The sequence below is a fragment of the Eubalaena glacialis genome, chromosome 13 (assembly GCF_028564815.1).
Source record: "Eubalaena glacialis isolate mEubGla1 chromosome 13, mEubGla1.1.hap2.+ XY, whole genome shotgun sequence".
Classification (NCBI taxonomy): Eukaryota; Metazoa; Chordata; class Mammalia; order Artiodactyla; family Balaenidae; genus Eubalaena; species Eubalaena glacialis.
The window spans coordinates 93,729,515-93,741,977 of NC_083728.1; the positions used below are offsets into that span (position 1 = coordinate 93,729,515).

General features: G+C 66.3%; 1 protein-coding gene across 3 annotated transcripts in view; it reads left to right on the plus strand.

Annotated features, from left to right (window-relative positions):
- The window catches only part of MAD1L1 (mitotic arrest deficient 1 like 1), a 342,045-nt gene that overhangs the window by 300,197 nt on the left and 29,385 nt on the right, over nt 1-12,463 (plus strand). For all 3 annotated transcript variants that reach the window (XM_061208639.1, XM_061208640.1, XM_061208638.1), the window contains one exon: nt 6,131-6,321. In XM_061208639.1, coding sequence (XP_061064622.1) covers nt 6,131-6,321 — 191 coding nt within the window. The remainder of the gene's footprint in view (nt 1-6,130; nt 6,322-12,463) is intronic.

Below are 12,463 nucleotides of genomic sequence, written 5' to 3' on the forward strand. Positions count from 1 at the left end.
GCACATGAGCGTGCACGGCCATACGCATGGACACGCACACACGCGTGTCCCTGCCTCACTACGCCCTGTGTGGCTGTCCCCCCTTTGGTTAAATCAGTGTTCAGCACTTGGGATCCTCTGACTCTGTATGTGTCTCTTACGGCTGGCGCGCGTGGCGTCTCGTTCCACGGGCCGCGTCTCCCGTCTGGGGCGGGTGTCGTTCTGTCCACGACTCGCTGTTCCCTCATTCTCTCGGTCCTGCTTCTCCCCTTGACGTGTCTGATGCCTCTGGAAGCCCCTGGCCGAGCCAGCACTCGCTTCCTGGTGCTCAGAACACAGCAGGCCGCCCGTCAGCGGTAGGCTTGCGTTCTCGTCCTGGGTTAGGGCTCGTGGGCGTGTTCTGAGCCGTCATCACGCTCTGTCTGTCGAGCCCGGGGAGACACGGCCTTGGCTTCTGGAGGCTTTGGTGTGGTTTCCTTGATATTTTCTCTGTCCCATCTTCTGTAATCTCTTCGTGTGAGATCCCTATTAGTTGGATGTTGGAGCTCCCAGAATCTCTCGTTTCATCTCTTCTTTGCTCTTTTCCACCTCTGTTTCTGTGTTTGTCTCTGGGAGGCGTCTTCTGCTCTGTCTCTGAGCCCCTCCGCGGACGCCCACGTGATCCCGAACCCGGCGTGGGGCGGCTCTTCTCTCTTCCGACGGGGTTCGTAATGTTCTGTTCGTCCAGGCTGTTTGATTCTTTACGTTAGGAGCTTCCCGCTGCGTCTGGTGACCCCTGGTCTGTTTCTGTGGAGGACGCAGGCCGCTCTCCGGGGCTCGTCCGCGGGACACAGAGGTGCGGCTCCAACCCCCTTCCCAGAAGGGCCGCCGCCCAGCTGCTGGGGACGGCGGGGGGCGGGGGGGGGGGCGTGGGGGGCGCTCGGCAGGGAGCTCAGCTGCCGGACCTCCCTATTCCCCCATCCCCGCCAGGCTCAGAGAGACACCCGGCGAGGTCAGTCCCTCTGAGCCGGCCCGGCGTGGTGACTGAGGGCAGGGTGGGGGTGTGGGTCAGTGGGGTGGAGGAGGGCGGCTGCAGGCGTTACTCCGGGCAGTGTCTTGCAGGTTGGCTTCTCAGGAAGTGAGCGTCTGAAAAGGGCCTGTGTGCGTGAGGTTGGACTCGAGTCTCCTCTCTGCGGGGTTGGGGGGGCCTGCCCTGGGGCAGGAGGAGCCGGGGGTGACCCCTCACACAGACCCTCAGGCCCCCGGTTCCTCGGCCGCTCCCACTGCTGTGCTCCGGCCGCCCCCCAGGGCTGCTGACCCGGCTGCCTGCGTCCCCGTCCGCTTCTCATCCTCTGAACGCATGTCTCCCCTTGTCCACCGCTGTCTCCCCTCCGTCTCACGGTCTTTGCAGGAGGGAGAGCAAGGATGGACACACGTGCTCGCGGATAAACACGTGCGTTCCACTCGCTGAGTCGGGGGCAGGGGGTTGCTCGTGTTTCAACTCCTTCAGGGTCGTCTTCTGGGGTGTGGTAGAGAGTTTGTGGAGAAGCTGCACCTTCCACACCGCAGGCTCCTTGAGATGCCTGGGGACACGATTATGACCAGAGGACCTGGTCCTCCCTCCCGAGCTCATAGCTGCTGGAGGAGGCGGGCGTCGAGCAAAGAGTGTCTTAAAAGACTCTGTTGTGTTATGATGACCACCATGAAGGGGAAGGTAGTGCCCACTGGGAACAAGGCAGGAGGCCGCATTCCCTCCAGAGGGTGATGGATGGGGGTTAGGGACCACGTGGGAGAGGCTGCCCAGGCGCCCGCCGAGGCCCTGAGGCGGGAGCAGGGCGGCGCCTTTGAGGTGAAGCAGCCGGTGCAGGTGGACGTGGAGGGGCTGAGGCCGGGGGCCACGGGGGGGCTGCTAATCAGGCCACAGCTTCCCTTAGGAGCTCAGAGTCCTGTCCAGATGACTTGGGCCGCACGCAGGACAGGCTGGCCCTGGACCCCAGGCAGAGGGAGGGGTGTGAGCCCCGAGAACAGAGTGGCAGGCCTGGGCCGAGGCCCCTCATCGCTCGGTGGCCACGGCAGGAGGCCTCGGGCCTGGAGTCCGGCGACCCCGGCTTCCCGTCCCAGCTGTGCGCTCTCCCATGCCAGCTGCCTTCCCCGTGGTGGGCTGGGCCTGCTGCAGCGGCGGGAGGGTGGGGGGCGGCACTTGCTGTGCCGTCAGAACCCTCTGGACTCGGACGTGGGTCAGGCCCGCCCGCCAGCAGGGAGCCGTGGCCTCGAGGGGTCCCAGGACGGAGGCGCTTGGAGCAGGCGGTGCTGCCGGAGGTCTGTCTGTCCACGGGGCACAGGAGCAGGATGGGCTGGCCAGACTGGCACAGGCCGCCCCATGGGCACGGCTCAGGCCCACTGGCAAGGGGGGACACGGATGAGAGGACCGCTGGGGCTGCCCCTGAGAGCCTCGCTCACCTTTCAGAGCATCTCTGCGGCCGTCTTGTCTGCGTGTGCGTCTCGGCCCTCCCGGGAACAAAAGGGGTGTAGTGGGCAGTGCTGGCTGTTGGCTTTGCCCCCGTCTGAAGGGTCTCCATCCCAGAGTGTGCGCCAGCGAGCCGGAGTCTGACCGAGTGCAGGGGGAGCTGCTGCAGGGGCCGGGCCGCCCTCGGGACCCGAGAGCGATAGCAGAGACCTTTTCACCGCTGCCGCCTCCGCGCCCTGCCCTCTGCCTGCAAACTCATAAGAAGGAAATTGAATGGCTGAGGCGGGTGCACTTTCAGTAAAACAGAGGCACAGCTGGGCTCTGCAGAGGCCTGGCGTGGCCGGCTGGCCGGCCGCCTGCCTGCCCCTCGCTTGCTGTGCCCACCCCCTCGGATAAACCAGTCTCCAGATTCGGGGCCGGGACCTGGATCTCCGGAGCCGTGTGCCCATGAAGCGTCTTCATCCTGGCAGCTCTGCTTTCGGGTGAGGCGCTCTCCCTTACGCAACAGAGTGCAGTTTATTTTTGAGCTGCGCGCTTCCCGCGGAGCTTTCACAGCTGCCTGCTGCGACTCCAGGAGGGTTGGGGTTGATGACGAGGAGGCGTGGAGGTCAGAGCCACGCCAGGGCCTCTCGGACGCGGCTGGAGGAGGCCAGGGGCCTGGGTCAGAGAGCGGACGGCACTGCCCCTTGACCCCAGCTCTGTCCCCGCCTGCACCCCGGGGCCCGTCCTCCACACCTGGGCTCCGGGTGATCGAGGCCGCTCTCCCTGGCGCCCACGTGTCCACCAGCCTCCCTCCTCCCTCCCCAGGGACTTGCCGAGAGCCCCGCGAGGGGCCTGGGAGGGAGAGGGGCCTGTGGGCAGGGGGGGGCGGGGGGGAGGGGGTTCGGCTCAGAGGAGAGACGGCCAGCGGGCTGGAGGGCAAGATTCAAAGGGCAGGAGAGGCAAGAGAGGGCCCGGCCGAGTCTGGGCCGGTCACGGGGGCCTCAGGAACCTCTCAGTGCAGACCGGCTCCCTGGGCTGGTGGGGAGGGCAGGGGAGAGGAGGAGAGGGGCCCTTGGCTGGGCCCAGGCGTGAGGCCATCGGGCCGCAGTGTCTGGTGACACCGTCCCCGGCACAGCCGAGTGGGCTGGGGCGTGCACATGGCGGTGAGGTCTGGGGTGGGTGGCCCGGGAGCTCAGCGGAGCCCTGGCAGCCACTTGTCTGCTCTGCTGGCTGTGTCTGCCCGCGTGTGGCCATTGCCAGCAGGTCAGGTCCGAGGCCAGCCGCCAGGCCTTGATGTGACAGTTGTGACTGTACCTGCCGGTGGGCACAGATTGGGGTCACTACAGGCGCCGGGAGCCTCTGGCCTCTGGGACCGCAGAGGAGCGCCTTGGGAGTGCCCCGCACAGGCCCCCGTCCCACCAGGGGAAGCCTCAGCTCGCTCTGGGAGAGGCTGAATCAGAGCAATGCCACTTCCAAGGATGAAGGCCTATCTTTTACTTATTTAATCCAAACCATTTTGTGAGTTATTCATTCACATTTACGTAAGCGATTGAGCTACGAGGATCGTAGGGGGATCCTACGGGGGATCCTTTGGGGCAAGACACCGACTTTGCCCCAAATCAAAGTGGCGCTCATGATCCCTTCCCTGGACTTGCCGCTGGGCGGGCTTTGCTGGAAGCAGCACCCCTCCTGCCCCACGTGGACCAGGCCACCGGGGCCAGATGCCCTCGGCCTCTGGCAGCCCACGTGACCTGGAGGAAGCCCCTGCAAGCCCCACATTCTGGCCCTGCCTCGTGGGCTGTGAGGGCCGCGCTGGGCACGGGGCGTGAAGTGCCTGCCAGGGTCCCGGTGCTGGCACGCGGCAGGTGCGCAGAGCATGGTCCCCGAGAGCGGCAGGTGGCACATCTACCCCAAGCGGGGAGGCCCTGTCTGTCTGTAGGAGTCTGTGAGCTGCGGAACAGGCGGCCTTTTATGCTTGAGGGCGGAGGGGACGCTCCCTTCTCCAAGGTCGGGCTGCATTTATGACCCAACTTTAATTTTTCCCATTGGGCCCCTGAGAGGTACTCAAGGCAGCGCCGTCTGACACGGGGACATGTCACCGCACGCGCTCGGTCAGTGAGTTTTTCCTCCTGCTGACGCGTCCATCCTAGGTGGTCTGGCTGAGAGACAAGGGAAGAACCTGGGGTCAGAGCGGCCAGTTACCCTTTTGATCTCATAGTCTGATTACTCTATCGATCAAAGGCTCCGCGCCCATGTCCCCAATGGAGAGGCTCTCAGCTCCGGAACGAGAGTGTCCGCAGGGCCGTTGGGCCGGGTGATGGATGGGGGCAGGCCGGGCAGGGCGTGTGGCAGGTGGCCGGCCAGCCAGAAGCACAGGCGTCGTGAAGAGGCTGCAGGGCTCAGTGCTAGCATCAGAGCCGGGGGCGGCCGATACCAGGCTGCCCACAGAGCTGCAGGCTGTGTAGACAGGACCTGGGATGTGTGTGCAAAACCCTGGCGCGTTCCAGAGTGTGTGAGAGGTAGGGTAGTAAGGTTGTCGGGAGTTTGGTCCTGGGGTCAGACAGCCCTACCTCCGCCGTGGATCGGCGGCCAAGGGTCAGTCGCTTGTGTCCATGCTTGTGAGGCGGGAGAGACCCTGCCCCCGCCTCGCAGCCCCGTGGCGGCAGCAGAGCGTGTTGGGGCCTGTCGGGCAGCCAAACGGCCCCCCGCCCCAATCCTCAGCCTCTGGCCCTGTGGCATCTAACTTGATTGTCTAGAACGGGGCGAGGGGGGGGGGGTCTCCCTTTCCTGGAACGCAGGCTCCCTGCCCGCCTTCCCCCTCACCTCCTCCTGGAAGTGACCCTGACTGCATCTGCTCATCTTAAACCAGCACGAGACACACTGGGTCCTGCAGGTCAGCGTGAGGAGGGGGGACTGTTGTCCCCACCACGGGGCGGGAAGGGCAGGACTCACACCAGGCTGACGGCTCGAGGCCTGGGGTTTTCCACACCCCCTGGGCGGCTCCAGATGGGACCACCAGGAAGCACCTGGCCTCGGAGGCAACTCGTGTGCGTTGAGTGGAGCCGCCTCGCTAATTAACGGGGGGATGAATCAGGGTTTAATTACCGGGAAGGCACCTTGGGTGGAGGATTTGTGGGAATTGCTATGTGCCTTCCCGATGGCTTCGCACAGCTGGTTTCTCCCCACGCGGCTGTACACCTGGCAGGGGCAGCAAGTGGGCCTGAGGGTCTCTGTCCTGAGCCACCCAGTTAGAACAGGGCTGGGGGGTAAAGGATGGCGGGCCCAGGGGTGCCCTCGCAGACCCCACCACCCAGGGAGCCTGTCTTCTCCCAGCGGTCTGGTCTCTGGGTGGCCGGTGGAGAACCCCAGGCAGCGTGGTCCACATCTCCAGATGACCTCCGCTCTCGCGGCCCCCCCCCCTCCCCGCTGCCTCTCAGCTGGCTGTGCGGTGGACATCAGCCCCGGCAAGGATCGGCTGCAGATGGGGAAGCGTTTGTCGACTCTGGTTGGTGCGGGCGGACCCAGGGCTGCAGTCTCAGGTCGAGGGTCCCCGTCTGTGCCCCTGCCTGGAGGAGAGTGGTGAGCCCAGGCTGCTTCCCGGCTTGTCCTCCCTGTCAGGAGCCGCGTGCGGCCTCCTCGCCCCTCAGCCGGCGCCCTCTGCCCCTCTGTGTCTGTCCTTCCGAGACTGGCTGGGGAGCTGACTGCCTCTCTTTTCCCCCTCAGAGCTGAAGAAGCAGGTGGAGAGCGCGGAGCTGAAGAACCAGCGGCTGAAGGAGGTCTTCCAGACCAAGATCCAGGAGTTCCGGAAGGTGTGCTACACACTGACGGGCTACCAGGTGGACATCACCACAGAGAACCAGTACCGGCTGACCTCCATGTACGCGGAGCGCAAGACCGACTGCCTCATCTTCAAGGTAGGACGCGGCTACACACAGTCGTGCGCACAGGTCGTCGACTGTCCCCCCCGACGGGCAGCCGGCCTCCCAGAGCTTGGCACCGCTGCCCTGACCCCTGCAGGAGGCGTCCGCCCCCAGGCCCCTCATGGCCCTCCTCCCTTGGCATTGGCCCCATCCCTTGGGGGCAGCAGGGCGGGGGCTCCAGCGTCAGGAGTGCCCGCGGGAGGGCTGAGTAATGGGGTGAAAGTCAGGATCGGGCCAGGGAGGTGCCCCCGGCGCTGCCAGGCATGCAGCCGGACGGCGGCGGACAGGCCAAGGGAGCAGAGCTGCCGAGCCTGTGCCGCTCCTGCGGCCGAGGGCCGTCAGGCTGGGGGGCCCCAGGGAGAGCTTGCTGGGGCCGAGAGGATGGGTTTGGAGCTGTCGCACCTGCTGGCGGGAACCCTCAGCAGATCACGGGCATCTCTACTTGCGGGTCCCCGAGAGCACTGAGTCCCAGACGGGAAGCACACTGCCCACGGCTGCCGCCCGCCCGCCGGCTCAGGGCAGGTGCGGAGTGTGAGCCGAGGACGGGGAGCAGCCAGAGAGAAGGTAGACAGGGCAGACCGGCCTCGCCGTGCAGCGTGCCAGCGCCCCGTGGGGGAGGGGAGGGGCGCTGAGCCGCCTCGGCCTGTGGCAGCTGTGACCCCCCTTGGCCAGCTCACTGGACTCTGTGGGACTCAGGGCCCTTGCCACCCTGGCCCCAGAGCTCAGAAGGGCTTCCCTGGAGAGCCGAGCCTCCGTGGAAGGGTCTCGGCTGAGCTGGCGGGAGCAGAGGCCGGCCCCGCGCTGCATCCCGGCCCCGCCACCTGAGGCTGGCGCACAGGTTCCCGTGGCCACGGATCGGGCTGGGGAAGGCTCTCAGGTCATGGCGGTTGACTTTATTTTCCCAAAGGTGATTTTTCAGGCAGGAGGAGGGTTGAAGGCAGAGTTAGAAATAGCTGCGTGCTGTTGCAGGTGAGGGCCCGCAGGTGTGTGCCTGGGTGATGGAGGGTTTGGGCTCAGCCCCCGGGCTCTGCTCGGGGAGATGCGGCCCGGCCCCTGCTGCCGCGTGGGTGGGAGCTGCCTGCCGGTGCCGTTCCATTCAAGGAAAGGCGGGAACTCAGCTCCAGCTTCTTCCCGCAGGGCCTGGCCCCCTTCCTACCTGCTCCCCCCGAGGAGTGGGGCTGGAGCCTTCAGAGTGTTCCTGGAAGGACTGTCCCGCGTGAGCTGGCAGCCAGGGCGCCTGTTGAGCTGAGCAGGTGGATGGGAGTTTCTGGAAGCTCCACGTGTGGGCAGGCCGTGTTCATGGCCTTGCTTCTCCTCCCTGCCGTCCTGTCTGCTGTGGTTCACAGGAATTTTCCTCTCCTCCCTCTAAAGCCCCGGGGAAGGAGAGCGCCCCACGGCCAGAAGGAGGAGACTGACCGTAAGAACGGCCACAGGGCACAGCTCTGAGCCTGCGGTGCCCGGCGGGCAGTCGGGTTTGCCGGCCGCCCCTCTCCTCCCTGCCTGGCCTTCCTCGGGGCCCAGCCTAACCCAGGGCCTTGCAGGATTGGACTCGGGCGACAGGCAAGATGCCGGACACAGATTCTAGAATCTGTCACACCAAGCTCGAGGCCGCCGTGGCCACTGTGCCTGTCTTAACTGCTGAGCCGGAGTTTCCAAATCTGTAAACCGGGGATGCGGTGACGTCCTCTTGCGGGGGCGCACAGAAACCCGTAACCCTGTGAATGCACGGTGTGGCCGGGCCACCACCCCGCTCCTCGCCAGTCCTAGATTTACTCCCCCGAGTCTCCCGAGACCCGAGCCTGGCTCGGCTCCCGCCGCAGTGAGGGCTGCGGGCACGGAGGCCGGGCTTCGGCAAGTGGCTGCCCCCGACTTGGTGTCCCCCTCGGGGAATGGGCACACGCTTTCCCCACGGGGCTGGTCCTGTGGGTCGTGGCCCCCGCGAGGTCTGGCTCGCGTGAGGGCGCCAGTGCCCCTGGGGCCCTGCTGTGCCTGCGCTGACCTGCGGCTCTGAGCCGCTGTCGAGGCCCTGCCGACCGCTGGTGTCCAGGGACGCGCACTCCCTCCGCTCACAGCCCAGAGCCGTAACCGGTGCAGACGTGGCACCGAGTCAGGAGGTCTCCGGGACACCGACGGGACCAGGGCCCAGGGACCCGGCAGGGAGGTGACCCCTTCCCTGTGCGCGTGCACCCGCCCATGTGGAGGGGAGGTGGGGAGCGGAGCTGGGTCCCTGGGCCCTCCACAAGGGGGGGTGCCTTTGTTAGAAGTAATGAACCAGTACTGGTGTGTTATAACTGTAGAGTCCGTGGTTCACCTCGTGTTGTATGGTTCTGTGGCTTTTGACAAATGCGAGCTGTCACATCCCACAGAACACTTTCACACCCTAAACAGCCCCAGCACCGTGGTCTCTCACTGTCTCCGTGGTTTTGCCTTTTCCAGAATGTAGTGGAGGCACACAGTCTGTGGCCTGCTCAGACTGGCTTCTTTACTTAGTGATTCGCACTTGAGGCGCCTCCAAGGTCTTTTCTTGACTTGATGACTGATTTCTTTTTTGCTCTGAGTAATTTTCCACTGTTTGGATGGACCACAGTTCACTTATACATCACCTGCCGAAGGACATCTTGGTCGTTTCCAGGTGTCAGCAATTACGGGTAAAGCTGCTGTAAACAGCTTTAAAAACTTTTTCGGCCACTTAAACACGCAAGCTCGTTCTCAGCTCGCAGGTGGTGCAGAAGAAGGCCGGGAGTGGATTCGGCCCGCGGCCTAGGGGTTCCCTCCGACCCTCACAGCCCAGCTTGGGCGCGGCCTCCCGGAGAAGCAGAAGCCGCCCTGGGTCCCTTCGTCCTCCCAGCCTGGCCCCGATGAGAGCCCATCCTCGGGGCCAGGCCACTCCCAGCACCTGCCAGGGAGCTGGTCTTGTTTGGGGCCTGGCCCCGGGTCTGGAGTGGGCGGCAGGTTCACGAGGGCCCAGGAGCAGGGGGGTAGGGTGAGCGTGAGGCCGGAGAGCCTGCCCCGGCGGCCCCTCCTCACATTCTGCTGTGGGTCATCCTGGGCGGTGTGTCTGCTCCTGCATGCGGCCACCTCAGGGCCTGGCCCTCGGCCCCCTCCGCGTCTGGTGTGGCCCAGGACTGGCAGTGGTCAGTGTCAGAGATGACTTTTGGGGCATGGCTGTGAGGACGCCCCGTCAGGTCGTGGGACGGCGCTGGACTCTGGGCCAGAGCCACCGAGCTGTGGCACCTTCACGTGGCTTCGTCCATGTGCCGCCAGGGCACGTGGACGTATGTGTAGGGCACCCGGCGCTCAGACACGTACACCTTCCCCTTCTGCCTCTGTCCGGTTGTGCCCGGGTCAGTGCACCTCCTGGGGGGCCCCGCGGGCGCCTGCTCCTGAGAAATCAAAATACAGGTTTGGGGGAGCGCCGAGGGGTGGAGTCCCCGGGCAGGTTTCCGAGGCTGCGAAGTACAGGTGTTAGGGAGGCGGCTGGGAGGGTTCCGACCCCCCAGGAGCCGGGCAGCGCCCAGGCCGTGTGTCAGCCCCACCCATCTCACACCCAGAGCTTTCCCCGCCCGGACAGACCGGCAGAGATCCTGATCCCGCCGCTGGGATCTTTGCCTGCCCCGCGCGGCCCCGGGAGGTGCTGGCCTGAGGCGGAGGGGACTGGGGCCCACACAGACCTGAGGCCCTGCCCCTCACAACCTCCTCCAGCACGTCCCTGCTTGCTGGGCCCTGAGGACCCAGACTGGGCAGAGCCGGGTCCGTCCCAAAGTCGTCCAGTTGGCAGGGGACAGAGGCTCAGGCTGAGCACCCCCCCCCCCGTGGCCCCGCTGCCCGCCCTGGAAGGGGCCAGGCGTGCAGGCTCCCCTTACTCCCCACCTGCCGGGGGCAGGTGGACGCAGGCCACCTGCTGCCTCTGGACGTGGGCGTGAGCCTCCAGCCGCCTGCTCGTTCCTTTTGAAGCGGCTGGGGACGAGCAGAGCACGTTTGCGGGCCTGCCGTTAACACGCAGGGAGCAGACCCCTTCCGCCATCCTGGCTTAGGGGGCCCCGCACCCCGTGGGCCCTGCCCTGGCACCGGGCACTGGGACAAACCCCTGCCCTCAGCATCCTGCCTGCTGGACACAGGCCACCAGCCTCCTGAGCTCCCGGGGCAGGGCGGGAGGGCCGAGAGGGCAGCCCCATGGAGGCGACGTCAGGAGGAAGGGAAACTGGGGGGCGGCGGAGGCGACAGGGGCCTCCCGGGTGTCTTCGGCCCCGACCCGTGCCTCCACGGAGAGAGTCGCCCGGTCCCCGGGGGCAGGGCGGGAGAACGGCACAGCCGAGGCCGGGACCAGGCAGAAGCTGGAGCCGTGGGGCAGGCGACCGCGCGGCCTGGCCCAGGTGCCCGGCGCAGGGCTGGGGCCGGAGCAGGTCAGCGGAACGGGCACCTCGGAGCTGCCGTGGCGACAGCTCTTGGCTGGAGGGGGGAGGTCGCAGGGGCTCAGAGGAGCAGGGACCCCTCACGGCCCCCGGGCTTCCCTCGGCAGGTGCTGACCTGGACCCCGCCCCCCACGCGAGGCCTCTGGACACCGTAGCGGCCGCGCGTCGCTGGGGCTCCTCCTTGTCCGAGGACACCTGGCCTCCGCCCAGCGCTCGCAGCTGCAGGTTGGGACTTGGAGGCTGGCGTTATGCTTTCTTCCTCTTTCTGCATGGCAGAGAGTTGGGACAGCGGCTCCTTGGGGCGAGCTGAGAGCAGAGGACCTATGACGGGGCACCGTGGCCCCGGCCTCTCGGTGGCTGAGCGGGGCCGACCAGCCGGGTCCGGGCGGCGAGCAGGTGGCAGGCAGCCCCTCGTGGAGCTGGCGCAGGGACTGGCCCCTGGGGCCGGTTCCTTGGCAGGTGGCTTCTTGGAAGCTTCATCCACAGGCTGGGGCCTTCGTATTGGGAGAGGGGCTGGTCCGAAGCCGGGACCCCCCTCGCTGAGGTTGGGCAGGGAGGTCCTTCCCCCTCTCCGTTTTGCCATCTGTCCCAAGACCCTGGCTTGGAGTCCGTGGTTTGACAGAGGTCAGGCATTGGGAGCAGCGACTGATGCAGTGACCACCCCCCCCCCCCCGCCACTGTCTGTGCATGAGCTCCGAGATGACCCCGGGAAGGAGGCAGGAGGAGGGTGGCTCCGCAGGCACCGGTGTCCCCACAAGGACTTCAGCCCCAGCGGCTCAGACCTGTTGGACCCCAAGCCGGCGGGAGGCCTGGCCCTGGCCACTCCGACCCCCAGGCCACTCCCTGAGGTGCTCTAGGATCTGGTGACATCTTGTAATTGAATACAGGTCACCTGTGATGGGGCCAAGGAGCAGGCAGGTGAGATGCAGGTGTGGGTGACTTCCGGGCCGCCCGGGGCTGGGTGCTGGCTGGGCTCCCAGCCCCACGCTGCCCCTGGTGGGCGCCGAGGCAGGGGCTAGGGTCTGGGGGGGGCGGTGGGCTCCAGCGGGCAGGCAGGCGAGTGGGGCAGGCGGCCCTCCCCTGCCCGGCAGCTGCTGGTGGGTCCATTCGCTGAGGAGAGCCGTGTCCCTCAGCTCTCCCCCCGGCCTACCAGCCCCACCCCAGGGTGGAGACGGCCAGCAGGGTCAAGCCAACCCTGGGTTTAAATCCCAGCAGCCCAGCAGCCCCTCGGCCAAGGGCCCTGGTCTCCCCGGAGGTGCTTGTGAGGGGCCAGGCTTGCAGTGCCGGTGGCCGGCGGCCTCAGGCCAGCTCCTGGGCCGGGAAGCCGTCGGGTGTTGTTTGGCTGTAGCCCTGCCCGCGTCAGGCCTGGGATGCGGTCTCGCCCAGCCTCCCCACTCTCCGTGGTTCACCTCCGTGTTCATAGAACAATGAGGCTTCCAGGTGCTCAGACTTACCTGGTCTCCCCTTCACCTTACGGACGAGGAGGCGGACCTCCCGGGAGGGCAGTGACCCTGGTCACTCCACGCCTAGGGTCCAGGAACTCGAGTTGGAGTGTCTGTTCTGAGTTGTCTGAGGGACAGGGAAAGGGGGGTTTGCTTTGTCTTCTTTTGTTTTTGAAGGGGAACTGCTGGCCGTCAGGGCCCTCGGCCTCTGCCTCCTCATCCATCCGTAGACCCGACCTGACTGTGACCCGAGTCGTGCAGGGTCCCTTCCCACCCAGCTCA